The sequence below is a fragment of the Chiloscyllium plagiosum genome, chromosome 15 (assembly GCF_004010195.1).
Source record: "Chiloscyllium plagiosum isolate BGI_BamShark_2017 chromosome 15, ASM401019v2, whole genome shotgun sequence".
NCBI lineage: Eukaryota > Metazoa > Chordata > Chondrichthyes > Orectolobiformes > Hemiscylliidae > Chiloscyllium > Chiloscyllium plagiosum.
Genome location: NC_057724.1, coordinates 31,252,165 through 31,269,315, shown reverse-complemented (window position 1 = coordinate 31,269,315; position 17,151 = coordinate 31,252,165). Strand labels below are relative to the sequence as shown.

At 38.9% G+C, this 17,151-nt stretch overlaps 1 protein-coding gene across 8 annotated transcripts in view; it reads right to left on the bottom strand.

Annotated features, from left to right (window-relative positions):
* Nucleotides 1-311: 311 nt before the first annotated feature.
* LOC122557198 (multidrug resistance-associated protein 5-like) overlaps nt 312-17,151 on the bottom strand; it is a 188,352-nt gene continuing 171,512 nt past the window's right edge. For all 8 annotated transcript variants that reach the window (XM_043704622.1, XM_043704624.1, XM_043704623.1 and 5 more), the window contains 5 exons: nt 14,251-14,410; nt 13,989-14,067; nt 7,579-7,692; nt 4,721-4,885; nt 312-3,311 (listed from right to left, as the gene is read on the bottom strand). In XM_043704622.1, the coding sequence (XP_043560557.1) occupies nt 3,201-3,311; nt 4,721-4,885; nt 7,579-7,692; nt 13,989-14,067; nt 14,251-14,410 (629 nt within the window). In that variant the 3' untranslated portion in view covers nt 312-3,200. The remainder of the gene's footprint in view (nt 3,312-4,720; nt 4,886-7,578; nt 7,693-13,988; nt 14,068-14,250; nt 14,411-17,151) is intronic.

Sequence of the window (17,151 nt, the reverse complement as noted above, 5' to 3'; positions counted from 1 at the left end):
ATTCTCTTTTTTCACATCTTTACAGCAAATTTGTACACTGAAGAACTCTGACATAGGAGGAATTTGTAGTAATAATATCCACTAGAAATACTGTAAATATAATAATGCATTTTGGTGGTATACACCAAGTTAGTACAACGTGCAAACATTCACATAAACATGGTGTGTAAATAACCACAACTCTGACCATGAGTTGTGCACTTAGCAAATAATGCCCCAGTAATGTTATCAACATTTAAATCTACCTGATCAAACAGTACAGGAGCACCTGTTGCCCTTATTATAGAGGGCCTTATTTTGCCCTTATTTTATTTTATGCCACTCAAGTCTTTAATTGTTGAAAACCTTGGATGAAGAACCAAAGCCTACATTTCAAGACATCAGTGAGCCTCAAAATAATAAAATGAGGTGAGCTAAATTGAGTAGTGGACTTAGATAGCCCTTGCTTTGTTTTAAAAGCTTGCAGATTGTTCAAGGGAGAATTAAGCCAATGTAAGAATACAGTTTTGAGATACAGGGATAAAATATTGAAAGAATGTGTGATTCATTTTTAATTTCAAAGCAATGTAGGGGAGAGGGAATGTGAATAGGGAGTGTTTTGGAACGGAATATGAAAAAAGACAGCAATGCTGACATGAATTGAGGTAAAATATAGAGAGATGAGAAAGATTATGAGAAATACTTTGTGGGATAATGTCCGCTAGTCTTCCTAATTCCAAACATTACTTTGTCAGAATATCAGCAGAAAAAGTGGAATTGAGACATGTACATAGTTTTACCAAGGAATCTGCCAAAGTGACAATGGTGGGTTAGGAAGATGGTACAGAAATTCCAAGTTCTTTAAAAAACATTTAACCAAAGTGATTGGTATAAAAACTGGTAAGATTATGATATAGTTACACAAATCAGTCACTCTACCTTTACACAGCAAGAAAAGAATTTATTAAGATAATTTGGCAGTTGAAGGAATATATTTAAGCTTGACAAATTTTGATTACAATGACTATTCCCACATAACGTAATACTGAGAAGCCACTGCCAATGTGGGTATGGTAGAAATGCCCTTAGGTTCAAGGAAAAAAGGACATACTTAATAATAGAACTGAGTATTCAGGGCAATAGATAATTTGATGGATATCAATTTTCATACCACCGATTATTTCACCTTCTGTGGTGGACACTCATTAATTGACTCTTTCTGTTGCATCAACAATGAGAAACAAAAGAAAATAAACCACCAACATTACTTACTATACACATGAAATGTTCCTAATATTTACACGGAAAAGATTGCTGCAGGCTGGAACTGTTTATATAATTAATTTGTCCTTGATCAGGTCATTTCAAATAATAGCTAAGTTGAGAATTTTCCTTAAATCACCAGTGAGGGAGAATGCTAAATATTTAACAATTGATTGTATTTCTTCCAATCTTAGCATAATGAACATTAAGGTTTTCACTGAAAATTCCCCAGCAGTAAATCGTATTATTTAATAGGATTGAGTGTGGTACTTCTGGAGTTTCAATGCTGGTGTTGACAGCTTCACAGATTGTGATGTCTTTGGAATTGTTCAACTAACACTCTTAGATGTTAACATACTTAGAAATATATTAACATCTCAGGCATTTAACTGTTTTCTTAGAAAAAGGTAACAAATAAGAATATTCTTAAAGACTCAGTTACCCACCTTTTGACCCTGGACAGCCACTGTTTTGATCCAGTCAGTATATGCACAGTAACAAGAGCTTTTTTTTTATGATTGTCAAAGCACAGCACAGGCTTTAAGAAACTCTTGATATTGTCATCTGATAATGCTAGAGACTAGAATTATATTTTCTGAACATTAAAATGAGTGGTCAGAAAATCTGGCTGTTTATCAATATGTGTTGATGAACTATGTACTATTAATCATGCTCATACTAATGTGTAGTCTCGGCTTCATCCTCCATAGCATATATATGTATATATAGAAACAAACATTTAAACAAATATTGAATCAAACAAAGTTTTATACAACTAGATTCTCAATAAGGTTCAATTCTTTTACCTGCTTTATTAAAAAGCTTTCTTGTGGTGAAAAGCTGCTTTGGAGTTAGATTCAGAAACTTTTAAGGGCATTGCTTGAAATTTATTTCTCCCAAGAACACAGACAGAGCTGTGTTCAGTGGTATATGATTGTGAAGCAGCTACCTGATTTGGGAGTTAGTGACTCACCACACTCCTCATTCTAGTTTTATACAGTTTCATATGATAGAATCAATATTGCAAAAAGAACTTTCAATGGACCACAAAATAGACAGCATGCACTTAGATTTTAAAGAATGGTGTGCAAGTGTGAAATATTCTGTCTGCTCCAAATAAGAATATTATGGAATCTTAGGCCAGGATAAACCCATTTTCACAGATTTTTTTTAACACAGTGAATCCAATTTTTCATAAATGAAGAAATTTGTAAAAGATTAATATTACACTCCCTTTCTCGAGAAAGTAGATGGATTGAAAGTGAGCTGCATTTAGAAAACAACAGAAAACTTGCTGATGGTGATACAAAGTTGTCCTTACCAAATGTTCCTGGTTCTGGCAAAACAATAAGGATTGAAGTCTTTAGAAGGGAAAGAAAATCCTTTTTATGTATTTTCAAAACCAATTTTAGCACAAGAAAGTTCTGCGTTGGAAGATGTCCAACCTTACATTCAACCTTTTAAGTTTTGAATCTTGGTTTTACAATTAAGTACTTAAGATTCCTCCCTTCTTGTTAATATTCAAAGACTAGCTTTTTAACAAAGAATAATTAATTTAGACATACCTTTGAAAGGAAGCTCTAAGCAAAAAACTTAATTTAAAAATATTCCAAGGCTGCTCTGCATACAGTTTGAAATTGAGACAGATCTGTTCCTTCTCAAAAGGCAGTGTATTGTGCAGTATTTCACTAAAGGACTCTTACACTAATTACTCCCAACATATTTCATTAGATATTCCCCTTTAGAAGACAAAAACACTGTCAAATTACTTGATGTTTTGTGCTGTCTGTAAAGTATAATAAATAAGGTATTCATGAGTGACAGATCACTTGGAATCACTTTATCCATCTGCAAAGAGTCCTCCATTTTTTTTTTGGTTTCTTATGTAGAGAGGTTGCACTATGCAGTGTGGCCAGTGATAGTCTGGAGCGTTCCAACTTGATTGCTGAACAAGGAGATTAACTGCTGGATGGTGATGCTATTATCCTGTTTTCCACTGCGCTAAGCATTGCATGGAATCTTGAGTTGTCATTGGAGAGCAGGACACTGGGGCTGTCAAACTCAGCAATCTAATAAATAAAGTGATTTTAATATTAAAACATTTTGTACTTGATTTCATTTGTTATCAGAAATCAGTACTCATATTGCCGACTGAACACACTAGTTCGTATCCCCCTCCCAATCAATGAAAGAACTAAAACCAACTCCTTTTTAGTTACAAATGTTTGCTCTCCCAAATGTTGTGTTGGGGTACATCCAGACATATGGTGACAATCTTCCAGCATCTCATTCAAGTGACCTTTCTTCATTCGTTAACCTTGGTAGCAAATGTTGTTTAGTCACTCAAATGATGTGGAGTTTCCAGTGTTGGACTGGGAGGGACAAACTCAGAAGTCACACAACACCAGGTAATAGTCCTGTTGATGAAGGAGTATTGCTCTGAAAGCTTGTGATTTCAAATAAACCTGTTGGACTATAACCATTTTTAGGTCTACCATCTCTTTCACTCCATATATTTTTGAATTTTAATATCAGCTACGTTTATAGATTTATAAAGGGATAGATTGATTTCTTTCAAAAGAAAAAAAAATGGAATTTAACAAAACAAGCTTACACTGATACTGGAACCATTCATTACTGCATTTGCAAAACTTTCCAAGTTCTTCAAATCAACCTGGGAATAAAGTTCAAGCTCCCTGTGAAATTGAGAGTTATTAGAACTGTACTGATAGCTAGGTATGCTTAGCCATGTATATAATAAATGTTTTTTGTGTTTAATGGGAGGTTAGATAATCAAATGAGGGAGACGGGAATAAAAAGAAATGGTGAGAGGTTAATGAAAGAAAATGGGAGAAATGTTTGGATGAAAGAATGCACAATACAGATAGACGCTCATGTAATATTATGCATAGGATAATGAACAGAAACTACATCTTTCAATTTGCTCTATCTGCAATATTCTGTGCCTCCACAGAATTCTTGGTGCCTTCAAGAAGTGGTAGAATGGCTACATACTAGATCTTGTTTTAGTAAATAAAGGCAGCATTAAATTCCAAAGACATAATGGTCTGGCTTGTACTGTAGCATGGCTATCAATGCCTGGTATTATTAAATCTGAGGGCAACTTCAAGTACTTGAGATATTCAGTTAATGTTGACAGACATTGACATGGGAATTGGTGTTAAGCTGTAATATGATTTCTGTATGTGACGATGCTTTTAAACTCTGTTACAACTGAACCAAAGGATGTTTATTGACGGGCATCATAGACATTCCATTCTTCAACTGTGCACTTTTGAGCAGGCATCATTTTTATTCAAAGCAGAAACACTGGATGTGTTTTTCCTATCTTTACTTACTGGGAAACTGAGGTCAGCAATTATAAAAGAGAGAAATTCAAAATAAATTAACTTTTAGTTCCCAAAAACTAATCTTTAATCTTTTACAAACTTAACTCTGACCAGCAAAAACATTTTACCTCGCCTTGATCCAGCACCATGATCCTGTCACAGTTTAATACCGTGTGAAGACGATGAGCTACAATCAGCATTGTACAATCAGAAAATGCCTCCTGAATGGTCTTGTGAATCAACATGTCAGTATCTGTATCAATGGCAGCTGTGGCTTCATCTAGTAATAAAATCTATATTGAAAAGGAAATGTTTTAAACTTACAGCATTGAACTGGAAGGTGCCATTGAGTGAAATGCAGATCATGATCATATGAAAACAAACGGCATGAGACTTATACTCAACTTATAGTATGATCCTCATTGGAATCCCTATACACTCAGCATCAGCCTGGCAATTCCCTGGGGGAGCTAAATAAGAAAAAATATTCCAGGGAAGGCTTGAAGACTCAAACTTCTCACATGTAACCCCAAAGTCCCTCTCCAACAATGCAAGATCAAACATCTGTAGGACACCATGGCTGACTGGGAGGCACATTATCTGTAACCACCCGGCTCTTCATTATACGCAAACTCGTTATCCAGCTCACTTTTGAATGTCGTAAATTTGTGCTAACTGCATGAGCTGTAAACGTTTAATAGATTGCAGACTCTGGAAGAAATGAGTACTTCTTGACATCTAATCTGCACTAATGTAACTCAGACACAAGTCTACACAAGTACTGTTTCCTAAACCATTCCTTATAATTTAAACAGTCAATCCATGAACTAAATCTATTCCTTTCATTAATTTAAAATACATCAATAATCACTTTTTATAAGTCATCACTTTTTTGAGCAAATAGCTCAAACCTTCTGTGTCTAACATATGAGAAGTCTTTAAACTATCATTCTACTGCATCTACATGTAAGTTTTTTCTACAGGCTTCTATATTATCTATTACATGAGGGTGCTAAAATAAGGAATATTATTCTAAATGAAGTCTAATCCAGATCTTAACATACTACGTGTGTTTTTAATTAAGCTGATCTAGTAATACATTCCAATAATTCAGTGATTCAAGTACTATTGATATGCACGTCCTTTTCCTTTAAAACAGGCGCCAGCATTAAATTCTCCATGCTTGCTATTTGCTATACATGCGCATTACACTTTATCTGCTTTGATAGCAAATCCATAGAGCTCCCAACATTTAACATAATTGAAATATAGATCTTGCTATTTATTAGCAGGTCAGGCAGCATCCAAGGAACAGGAGAATCAACGTTTCGGGCATAAGCCGATTCTCCTGTTCCTTGGATGCTGCCTGACCTGCTGCGCTTCTCCAGCAACACATTTTCAGCTCTGATCTCCAGCATCTGCAGCCCTCACTTTCTCCTTGCTATTTATTATCCAGCTATCCACTATTTTTTCCTTCAATGTTCTTTTGACAAAATCTTACATTGCCTTCAGCTAAGAAGAATACCTATACTTGTTTCAATTGATAACTTTTAATAAAAAATGTAAAATTATTTCTACTGTATTCTGATTCTGTGGGAGCTGTTGCCCAGGTGCTTCCACACCTAATGACCACAAGAGTTGCAATTAAAATTTAGATTTAGTGTCACTTTCCCCTTAGACATTATCATGTCAACAAGAAAGTTATGAAAAGACTCCTGATATCTTGGGCTGGTCAGATTTGAAAGCATTTCTATAAAAACAAGATCATGTCATAGGAAGAAAGGGATCCACAGCTATTTTATTTGTACAGTTTAAACACTGCAATGTTTCAGAGCATCTTGGTATTCTCCAAAGAATATAATTACAAGAGAAAGGAAATAGCTTTTAAACAAATCACCATCACCAGATGGGTGTCTTCAGAGAGGATATCTGACATTATATGTAAAATTTCAATTTACTTGGCATAACGCAAATAATCTTTTGGTTAGGACTTAATCTAACCCATTCATAGGCCCGTATTTAATAGGGAGTTGTAAACCTGCCTTTTAGGGAACCAGCGTGGTGATAATCCCGATGGCTGCAACACAGCAATTTAATGCTGGGAATCATGCTTTGAAGCAGAACCTCCTTTTCACAGTTGGAAGTCTTCCTTGGAGCTGGCCACTCTGGAAAGCCAGGAGTTCAGACTGATGGCCACTGCTGTGACTACAAGCAGTCCTGCCACACCGAGAAACACATTTATGTTTATAATCTAGAGTCTAGGCGAGTGGATAAGGGGCTGAGGTTCAAAAGTTCAGGAAAAGGGTAAAAAGGAAGGGAAACAATGTTGGGGTTAGATGCTTCAGATGGGTCCAGGGGACCTAGTAAAGGATATTATTCCTATTGTGAAACATTGATTTGTGCAGTTAAAGCTGATGAGGTTCCCACATGGCATTGGCCTATAGTTGCTGTGGGTGAAATACCAGCTGAGTGGAATTAGACCCTTAAGTGGCTATTTAATGGCCTCAACATACTGACTAGAAAATGGACCACATAAGATTCCTTAGACCCCTGTCAAATTTCAGACAGCAGGAGTGGACAGGTAGCTGGCAGATGGAGAGCAGGAGGGCCAGTTTGCTGGATTTCATGTCCCCACCCTCAAATCTGCCAGTAAGGAGCAAAGTAAAAGCAGCCACCCTGCCTTCTATAATAGAATTCCTGTAATTTATTTCACAACAATTCAGCTATCATTAGTTCTAATCTCACCTACATTATTTAAAATCTTTAAATTTGTTACCTTTAAGCCTCTACTTCTCCAAAAATATTTGTAATTATTTTTCCTTCTTTAAATTCAGAAAACAGAATCACTTCTGCATTTAGTATTTAAATGTCTGGATAAATGTTCTGGATTTCATGTCAACTCTTCAAAATGATTAACCATCTTCAATTTGATCAATGCTTTACTCAAGCAGTAAAAACTGCTGAAGGTTTCCTTTGAAATTATTACCTTGCTGTGCTGAAGCAGGGCTCGAGCTACACATAATAACTGCTTCTCTCCCACAGAAAAATTTTCTCCATTTTCTGTGATCTCAAAGTTGAGTTTCTCATTCAGTTGCATTATCTGTAAAATCATACATCCAAAATACAATGCGTTAGTGACATCAATTCAAAAATTGAAAAAAAAATCTATTTTCATTCTTGTAATAAAAATGTTGGTAATGTCTTGTTTTCTTCAGTATAAAAGGCGTTAATTTTGAAGAATGGAAAAAAAAACTCCCATTTTTTTAAGTATTGAACTTTTCCAGGTCAGGGGTAGCACAGGTTGGATGTGAATAAAGTTTTTCTTCCAACTACAGTGATTGTCTAATCTCTTTTCAGAATAGTCAGGTTGTAGTGTAGTTATGACCTTACCTTGAGGGCAAACAGAACTTAACAGAAAGGAAACTAAATTGGACAGCATCCAAACCAGCACTGATGTTAGTATGGGTACAGATAATATTCTGGGTGGGTGGGGATCTTCAAAGTCCATTGCCAAATGTGGTTTAGTAGCTCAAGTCTTGAAGTACATAGCCACCTGCAGCAGGAGGTGAGAACCAACAAAAGCGCAAACAATCCTTGATTGCATCCTTGCAGATTTACCTGTTCCAGATGCATTTACCTACGATACTATTGTGACTACCACATAATTCTTGTAGCAATTAACTTTAATCTTCACATTGCAGACATTCTCTAACATGTTATGCGGTATTACGCCAATCTACAGAAGATAGATTTCAAACCGATTTAACAACTCAAAACTGGGCAATCAGTGTTTATCAGCATGAGAAAGATTGTATTTCATGACAATCTGGAATCTCATGGCTTGCATATCCCAGAGTCTACCATTACCTGCAAGCTAGGGGATCAAACCTGGTTCAGTGAAGAATGAAGAAGAACATGCCAAGAGCAGCACCAGGCATAGCTAAGAATTAGGGACCAAACTATGAAGTTACAACACTGGACTTCATGCATGCCAATTAGCAGAAGCATTGTACAACAAACGGGGGCAAGTGAATCTACAATCAGTAGCTCAGATCAAAGCTTTTCAGTCCTATCACATTCAGTCATGAATACAGTGGGCAGTTAAACAGCTAACCAGAAGAGGAGAAGGTTCCACAAGCATCCCCAGGCCTAATGATCAGGGACTCCAGCACATCAATGCTAAAGGCAAGACATATATTTTGCAACTATCTTCAGCTAGAAGTACTGAATTGATAATCCATTTCAGTCACCTCTTGAGGTCCCCGGCATCTCAGATGCAAGTCTTCAGCAAATTTGATTCACTCAGTGTGATACCAAGCAGCACCTGAAAGCATGGATACAGCAAAATTATGGACCCTGTCAACATGTTGGGCCGAAGGGCCTGTTTCCACACTGTAATGTAATGTAATCTAATCTAATCTAATCCTAGCAGTACTATGCCAAGCTTTATGCCATGAACTAACTTGGCCTCTAGCCAAGCATTTCCTGTATAGCTAAATGCCATATTCTTAAAAATGTAGAAAGTGCTTATGCACTGCTGCAAAAGCCCAATGGGTTTTTTCTCAGTTATCAAAGTGATAGAAAGCTATCAAGCAGCATTTACTCAAAAATAACATGCTCACTACCACTGTTTGGATACTGCCCTGAATGTTTCATCTCCGGACTTCAATGCAGGTTTGGTTCAATCATGGACAAAAGAGTAACATTCAAAGACGAGGTGAGAAAGACATAAAGGCAATATTTGATCAGCATGGCCTCTAAAAGAATTAGCAAATCTGAAATCAATGCGGCAGTGGGGTGCTACACTGTATTGGTTGGACTCATACTTGGCACAGTGGAATCAGGCCAAGGAAATGAGAGCAGAAGATTTTCAGGCTAGATATTTTCTGATCAACATAATCAGAGATATTTTTACACAGCTCCAGAGCAGATGGGACATATCCCATGCTGGCCCAGAGGTAGGGACCCTATATCTGCTCTATAAGATCCCCCAAGTTCCTTCAGCTAGTCTCCGAAGTCCGACCATCTTCAGCTGCTCCATCAATAAGCATCTCTCCAACATAAGACCAGAAGAGCGATGTTGGTGTTTTCCGCGTTCAGTACTACTCACAACATCTCAGATATTGAAGCAGTCTTCATGCACAAGGTCAACAAGCAACAGAAGCAGGTATTATCATTGCAGAATCCTCCACCATCAACAACTTGGGGGTACCATTGGTTAATGACCTAACCAGACAATCTATACAAATAATGGGCTGGAAATTTCATGCAAATTGCCATTTTGTCCTTTTTTCACTAAAGGAGGAAGGTCCACATTTCTGAGAGAAGATTCCAATCAGGGATCCTTCAGGAAACAGGAGCTTTACTGTTTTTGCACCATTGTTCTTCTGTGGTGCAAAAGTGTCAGGGAAGGCAAACCATGCCCTCCTTTCACAACAATCAGCTGCCACATTGTGATATTCAAAGGTCAAGCCACTTTCTATAATAGCTCTGTCAAACAGTAAGTACATAAGGCAAGTATACTGTTGAGTATCGGAAGAATAAGGTGCCAAATTGATAGAGGGTTGGATGCTGGGGCTCAGGTAGGTACGATGCCAGGGCGCTAGGTAAATCATGTCAGCTGGTAGGGGGTTAAGTGACAGATGAGTAGCGAGTACAGTGCGAAGTGGATAGGATATCAAGTGGAAAAGGGGTAGGGTGTTAACTGGATAGGGAATAGGGCAAACTAAGTAATGTAGTGTTTAAGGTAGCTTGGGCAGGTGGGAGAAATGTGGGCCAATGGGAGGAGGAATAGTGAGTGGAAGTCAGATCTGACAAAGGCAAGACCATATCCAGCGGCAGAGAAAGGGAGGTCGGGCAAGCGGTGGAAGGGGATGAGCAGTCAGGGTGTTTGGTGGGGTGGGGTGGGAAGGGGTTTAGTGAAGTGGTCTGGGAGAATTTTATTTGTGAATCTATAAGGTGTGTATAGGGACAATTGAATACTTGCTCAGGAGTTAGACTACATATTTAACAATCTGGCTTTTGTTGAGTAACTATTTACTTAATTTCACCATAACCTTCAGATATCCTTGATTTGAATTGAGACTTTTGAAGGTTCCAGCTGTAGAGGAATTGCTCAGTGGAATCTTCAACTATCAGGCAATTCCTTCAGCATTTACTGCTAGGAGCTCCACAAGGTACCTATTCGTAACTCCCAACTATGTTGGAATAATGATTGTCAGGCCATTGGAAAATTTCAGCCATTGTCTCACTAGAATAGTTCAAAAGCTGGGAATTCTGTGGCAAGTAACTCAATTCTTGACTTCCCATTGCCTGTTCATCATCTGTTAGCACAAGTTAGCAATGTGACTTGCTTGTGTTATGTTCCCTAAGGAGATGCACAAACCAAAGTACCCAGGTTGAATTCCAGCTTCAGGTGACTGTCTGTGTGGAGTTAGCACATTGTCGCCGTGCCTGCGTGGGTTCAAAGATGTGCAGGTTAGGTGGATTGGCCATGGTAAATTGCCCATAGTGTGCAAGGATGTATAGGTTAGGTTGACTAGCAATGAAGAAAGCAGGATTACAGGGATAGGGTAGGGGGGTCAGTCTTGGTGGAATGGTCTTTGAAGTGTCGGAGTGGACTTGTTGGGCCGAATGGCTTGTTTCCACACTGTGGGGATTCTATGAACAACATTTCTTAAATGACCGCCAAATTTAGAAAGTTACTAAACAAGATTCCACTTCCTCATTTTAATAGTAATATAAATCAGAATCATGATTAGTTATGTCTAAATTAATAAACAGAATGAACTGTAAAGTATACATAGTATATAATAGGTAATTTCTCTGAGGACTGTGTGACTTTGGAACTCGCTGCATTCGGAGACAGTGGAGGCAGGGCTATTAAATATTTTTAAAGATAGAGGTAGAAGGATTTTTGTGAGGGAATCAAAAGGTTATTGGGTTTGGAACTGGGAATGCAGAACTTGGATCTCAATAGGGCCTGCCTTGATCTCACTGAATGGTGATTCCCTACTACTCTCTATTGACTTTAACAACTTTAAAGATTTTTAGAAGACTAAAGATTTGCACAATTATTACAACAGTCAACAGAAATCAAATGAGTAACTAATCATATGTATTTCAATCTGGTCTTGTGGCACAGTCGTAGCATTCTACATCGAAGTCACAGAGATGGAGTCCAACAGCCTGACTTGATGGCAACAGAAGGTGCATTCACAATGTGGCTAAACAGGTTGTCACTGTAAATACTTCCAATACACCAATGGTATGTGATAAGAACATAAGAGTCTCCAGATCAGCTAGAACCATGTGGTAGCTGCAGCACAACAGCTTTCCCAGATTAGATTAGATTCCCTACAGTGTGGAAACAGGCCCTTCGGCCCATTAAAAGCATTAATGCGCAGGTTCTTGCCATGAGTTGCACTCTGTGGTAAAAGTCCTCCTAGGTTCAATGGATGACGAGACAAAGATAGACAGAGTTGATGATCCTGCTAAATAGTGCTAGTGCAGAGTCCTTCATGCTGCTTAACACTTGCTCAGCTGTGTCAGGCTAACAGAGGGCATTGGCTGGTGTATAAAACTATCAAATGGTTCTGCTTGTATTGACATGTGACAATAATGTTTGCTTTACAAACATTAGTTAACATCTTCACCAGTAGGAGGTCCAATGTGATTGATGTGGCAAGTGAGACTGCATGCAGTGGGTATCATTTTTGTCGCAAAATGGCAATTATAGCAACAAATAATTGTTACGACCGATCTCAATTTCATGCCTAAAGCCATTTACTGCAGCTTATGTCTTGTCATTTTGTATGCAACTGAATTTCTGTCGCTTGGAATAAAATTCATTGATCAGTAACAGTGTGTGTCCCATAATTTTCAGTTAACATTAAGATTTAATAATCAGAGCTGTCAGTACACAGAATAATAAAGTACATCCTTGTATGAGGATGCGTTCAGTTATGTCAAAGAATAATAAATAACTCTCAATCATTGATAAATTGTAGGGATTGTTTTGACTCCAAAACAAACACATGTTTCGACTTTCTTATGATGATGGAATCTCTGTGTACTAAATGAGATCTCATCACACTCTCTGTGATCGTCTTTGTACATTATTGTACCTGCACTGATCTCTCAAATTCATAGGAAAGTAACAATCTTCATAAAAGATGAAAAGTACCGCTTTACTGCAGCAAGTTGTGCCCTTCTGGAGTTGGGTGTACTACAGAAGAGTGCATCCTGCTGCAGGACAAAAATTCAGTCCAACAGTAAAATACAACTAATCCATGGAATAAAATTAGCACCCAGGCCATTCAAATTAAGAAAATACAGTTTTTCAACAGAGTTTACAAAATTTTAAAGCTCAATTTCCATGGAAGTTACAACACAACAGTGATATCAGAGAGCGAGTCATCAAGTCTCTTCTAGTAAAAAAATGCTATGCAATATTCCTACAAATATCTCAGCTGCCATTTTGTCGCACTGATAAAAATAAAACTTGCCACAATAGTGGGCAGCACGGTGGCACAGTGGTTAGCACTGCTGCCTCACACCGCCAGAGACCCGGGTTCAATTCCTGCTTCAGGCGACTGTCTGTGTGGAGTTTGCACGTTCTCCCTGGTGTCTGCGTGGGTTTCCTCCGGGTGCTCTGGTTTCCTCCCACAGTCCAAAAATGTGGGGGTTAGGTGAATTGGCCATGCTAAATTGCCTGTAGTTTTAGATATAGGGGTAAATGTAGGGGAATGGGTCTGGTTGGGTTGCTCTTCGGAGGGTCGGTGTGGACTTGTTGGGCCGAAAGGCCCGTTTCCACACTGTAAGTAATCTAATCTAATCAAAAATTTTGTATGATGAGACTTATCATAAAAATCTTGTCAAATTATTCAAGTTATCTTCACAATGTCTTCCTAAATTGATGTTCCCACCAGCCTGTGTTTGTTGTGCACGGTCTGTTAGTTACACTTCCTGGTCCTTTTAAGATTCACATACACCGCACATTTTCATACCTGAAAGGAAATTTTGTACAGCCTATTGGATTAGATTTGTGTGTGGTCTTGCACGCACACAGCTGAGAAGGAACATTGCTGTCGAGTCTTCAAAAACAAAATACACCACTTTGGAGCACCTGAGAGCATTTTTTGCATAATAAAAGGTACTCTATAAACACTTCTTTAATAAATATTGTTACAATGAAAATATTAGAACTAAAAACAATTATATTTTGTTTCTGTGATGTGACAAGGGAACGTTCTGATGAGATAGAATTGTAAAGAAATGATGGTATGAAGGGGAAAACCAAGATGTCTCAAACACTACAAACATACAAGATCTAACAGATACATGCAACATAAATGCAAATTTATATTACTTCACTTATATTTAACCAATACTTACACTTTCTTTCATGTGAACTCTTTCTAATGCATCCCAAATTTGCAAATCAGTGTACTGATTGTAGGGATCAAGGTTTGTCCTGAAATAAACACAGAAACAACAAAATTATTCATAATGTGGATTTATTGTTAATATAGCTGTCATGTTACCACAGGATCTAGACTTCAGATAAATGAAGATTTTTCTCATATATGGTATCATCAATACTACCAATCTTGGCATAATATGTCAGGAACTCTCCTTAGTCAAGCTAGATACATACCTGACTGTCCCAACAAACAGCACAGGCTCCTGTGGAATAATGGATAGCTTCTTTCTCAGGTCATCCAATCCAATATCCCTAATCTTCACGCCATCTATTGTAATAGATCCATTGCAAATTTCTACCAGTCTGAATAAAGTCACTCCTAGGGATGATTTCCCTGTATATAAAACATGGTATATGGGATCAATTAATAATTTGTTACCATTCATCATCTTCTTGCAAGTGGCTTTCCATTCATAAAATAATTTAACCACCATTTAATGTACTCCAGTTAAAAGGAATATCTCTTGAAGTTCTAAATTGGAGAAAGGCCAATTTTGACGGCATTAGGCAAGAACTTTCAAAAGCTGATTGGAGACAGGTGTTTGCAGATAAAGGGACGGCAGGAAAATGGGAAGCCTTCAGAAATGGGATAACGAGAGTCCAGAGAAAGTATATTCCTCTTAGGGTGAAAGGAAATGCTGGTAGGTATAGGGAATGCTGGATGACTAAAGAAATTGAGGCATTGGTTAAGAAAAAGAAGCATATGTCAGGTATAGATTAGATTAGATTACATTACAGTGTGGAAACAGGCCCTTCGGCCCAACAAGTCCACACCGCCCCGCCGAAGCGCAACCCACCCATATCCCTACATTTACCCCTTATTATCTAACACTACGGGCAATTTAGCATGGCCAATTCACCTGACCTGCACATCTTTGGACTGTGGGAGGAAACCGGAGCATCCGGAGGAAACCCACGCAGACACGGGGAGAATGTGCAAACTCCACACAGTCAGTCGCCTGAGGCGGGAATTGAACCCAGGTCTCTGGAGCTGTGAGGCAGCAGTGCTAACCACTGTGCTACCGTGCTGCCCACAAGAAAGGCATTTAGAAAGGCAAGGACTGATTAGGGATAGTCAACATGGTTTTATACATGGGAAATCACGTCTCACAAACTTGATTGAGTTTTCGGAAGAAGTAACAAAGAGGATTGATGAGTGAGGCATTTGGTTACAGAACTGTCTCAAAGGTAGAAGATAGAGCATGGTGGTGGAGAGTTGGTTTTCAGACAGCAAGGGAGCAGTTAAGTGGCTTGTTTTAAAGTGTAATTTTACTTCTTCTTTATAAATCTACAATAGTAAACACAGTGGGGATTTTTGATGACATTTTTTCATTGAGATCTGTCTCTTGATTAAACTTTAAAAATATAAAAACATAGCTACTAAGCTAGCCTGGAGCAGTGTTTTCAGAGCAGTAAGAGTGTACTATTTTCTGGGTCTGTAGATTGTTTAGTTGCAAAGATGGAGGAAAATCGACGTTTCAGGCAAAAGCCCTTCATCAGGAAAGAGGCTGGGATCATCGGGAGTGGGGAGATAAATGGGAAGCGGATGGGGCTGGGGACAAGGTAGCTGAGAGTGCAATTTTGGGGGTATAGATGATAGGTTGGAGAGGAAGGTGATGTAGATAGGTGGGAAGAAAGATGGACAGATGGGACAGGTCATGAGAACGGTGCTGAGCTGGAAGGTTAGAGCTGGGGTAAGGTGGCGGGAGAGGAAATGAGGAAACATGTGAAATCCACATTGATGCCCTGGGGTTGGAGGGTCCCGAGGTGGAAGATGAGGCATTCTTCCTCTAGGTGTCGGGTAGTAAGGGAGTGGTGATGGAGGAGGCCCAGACCTGCATTTCCTCAGCAGAGTGGGAGGGGGAGTTGAAGTGTTCGGCCATGGGATGGTGGGGTTGGTTGGTGCGGGGAACCCGGAGATGTTCTCTGAAGCTCTCTGCCAGTATGCGTCCTGTCTCCACAATGTAGGTGATACTTTGATGGATGTGGAAAGCTCCTTTGGGTTTTGCAATTCCTGCGGTGGCTGGGGAAGCTGCCAGGAGGGGAGAGTGGGTTGTTGGGGGGGGGTGTGGATCTTCCCCTGCCACCGCAGGAATCGTAAAACTTGCACCCGCACTTCCCCCCTCACCTCCGTCCAAGGTCTCAAAGGAGCCTTCCACATCCATCAAAGTTTCACCTGCACTTCCACACATCATTTACTGTATCTGTTGCTCCCGATGTGGCCTCCTCTATATTTCAAGGATGTTACCAGGGCTGGAGATAGAGGCTGAATAGACTGGGGCATATTTCTTGGAGTGTCGGAGGCTGAGGGGCGACCTTATAGAGGCTATAAAATCATAAGGGGCATGGATAGGGTAAATAAACAAGATCTTTTCTCAGGAGTGGAGGAGTCCAAAACTAGAAGGCATAGATTTAAGGTGAGAGGGAAAAAATTAAAAAGAGATCTAAGGGGCAACATTTTCACACAGAGGGTGGTGCGTGTGTGGAATGAGGTGTCAGAGGAAGTGGTAGAGGCTGGTACATTTACGACATTTAAAAGGCATCTGGATGGACACATGAATAAGAAAGGTTTAGAGGGATGTGGACCAAATGCTATCTTTGAAACTATTAAGTAAAGCTATGAATGGAGCAGGAACATAAATTTCACATTGCAAGATCTGTCTTTTTACTTATTCAGAGGAAGTGGTGTTCAACTAGCTGAGTGAACCTTTATTGCCTTTTCCTAGTTGTCCTTGAGAAGGTGGTGGTGAGCTGCCTTTTTGAAACACTGAAATCCATTTGGCATTAGTAATGCAGTTCACAATGTAATTGGGAGTTCCAGGATTTTGAATCAGTGACACTGAATAAATAACAATATTTTTCTAAGTCAGGATGGGGAGTGGTTTGGAGACAAAAACTGCAGGAGATGATATTTCTGTGCATCTGCTATCCTCCTCCTCCTACAGAGACGATAGGAGCAGGAGTACGCCATTTGACCCCTTCAGCCTGCTCCACAATTCAATATGATGAATGGTCGATCATTGAACTTAATATCCTAAACCTACCCTCCTTGTGTCCCTTTATCCTTTTAGCCAA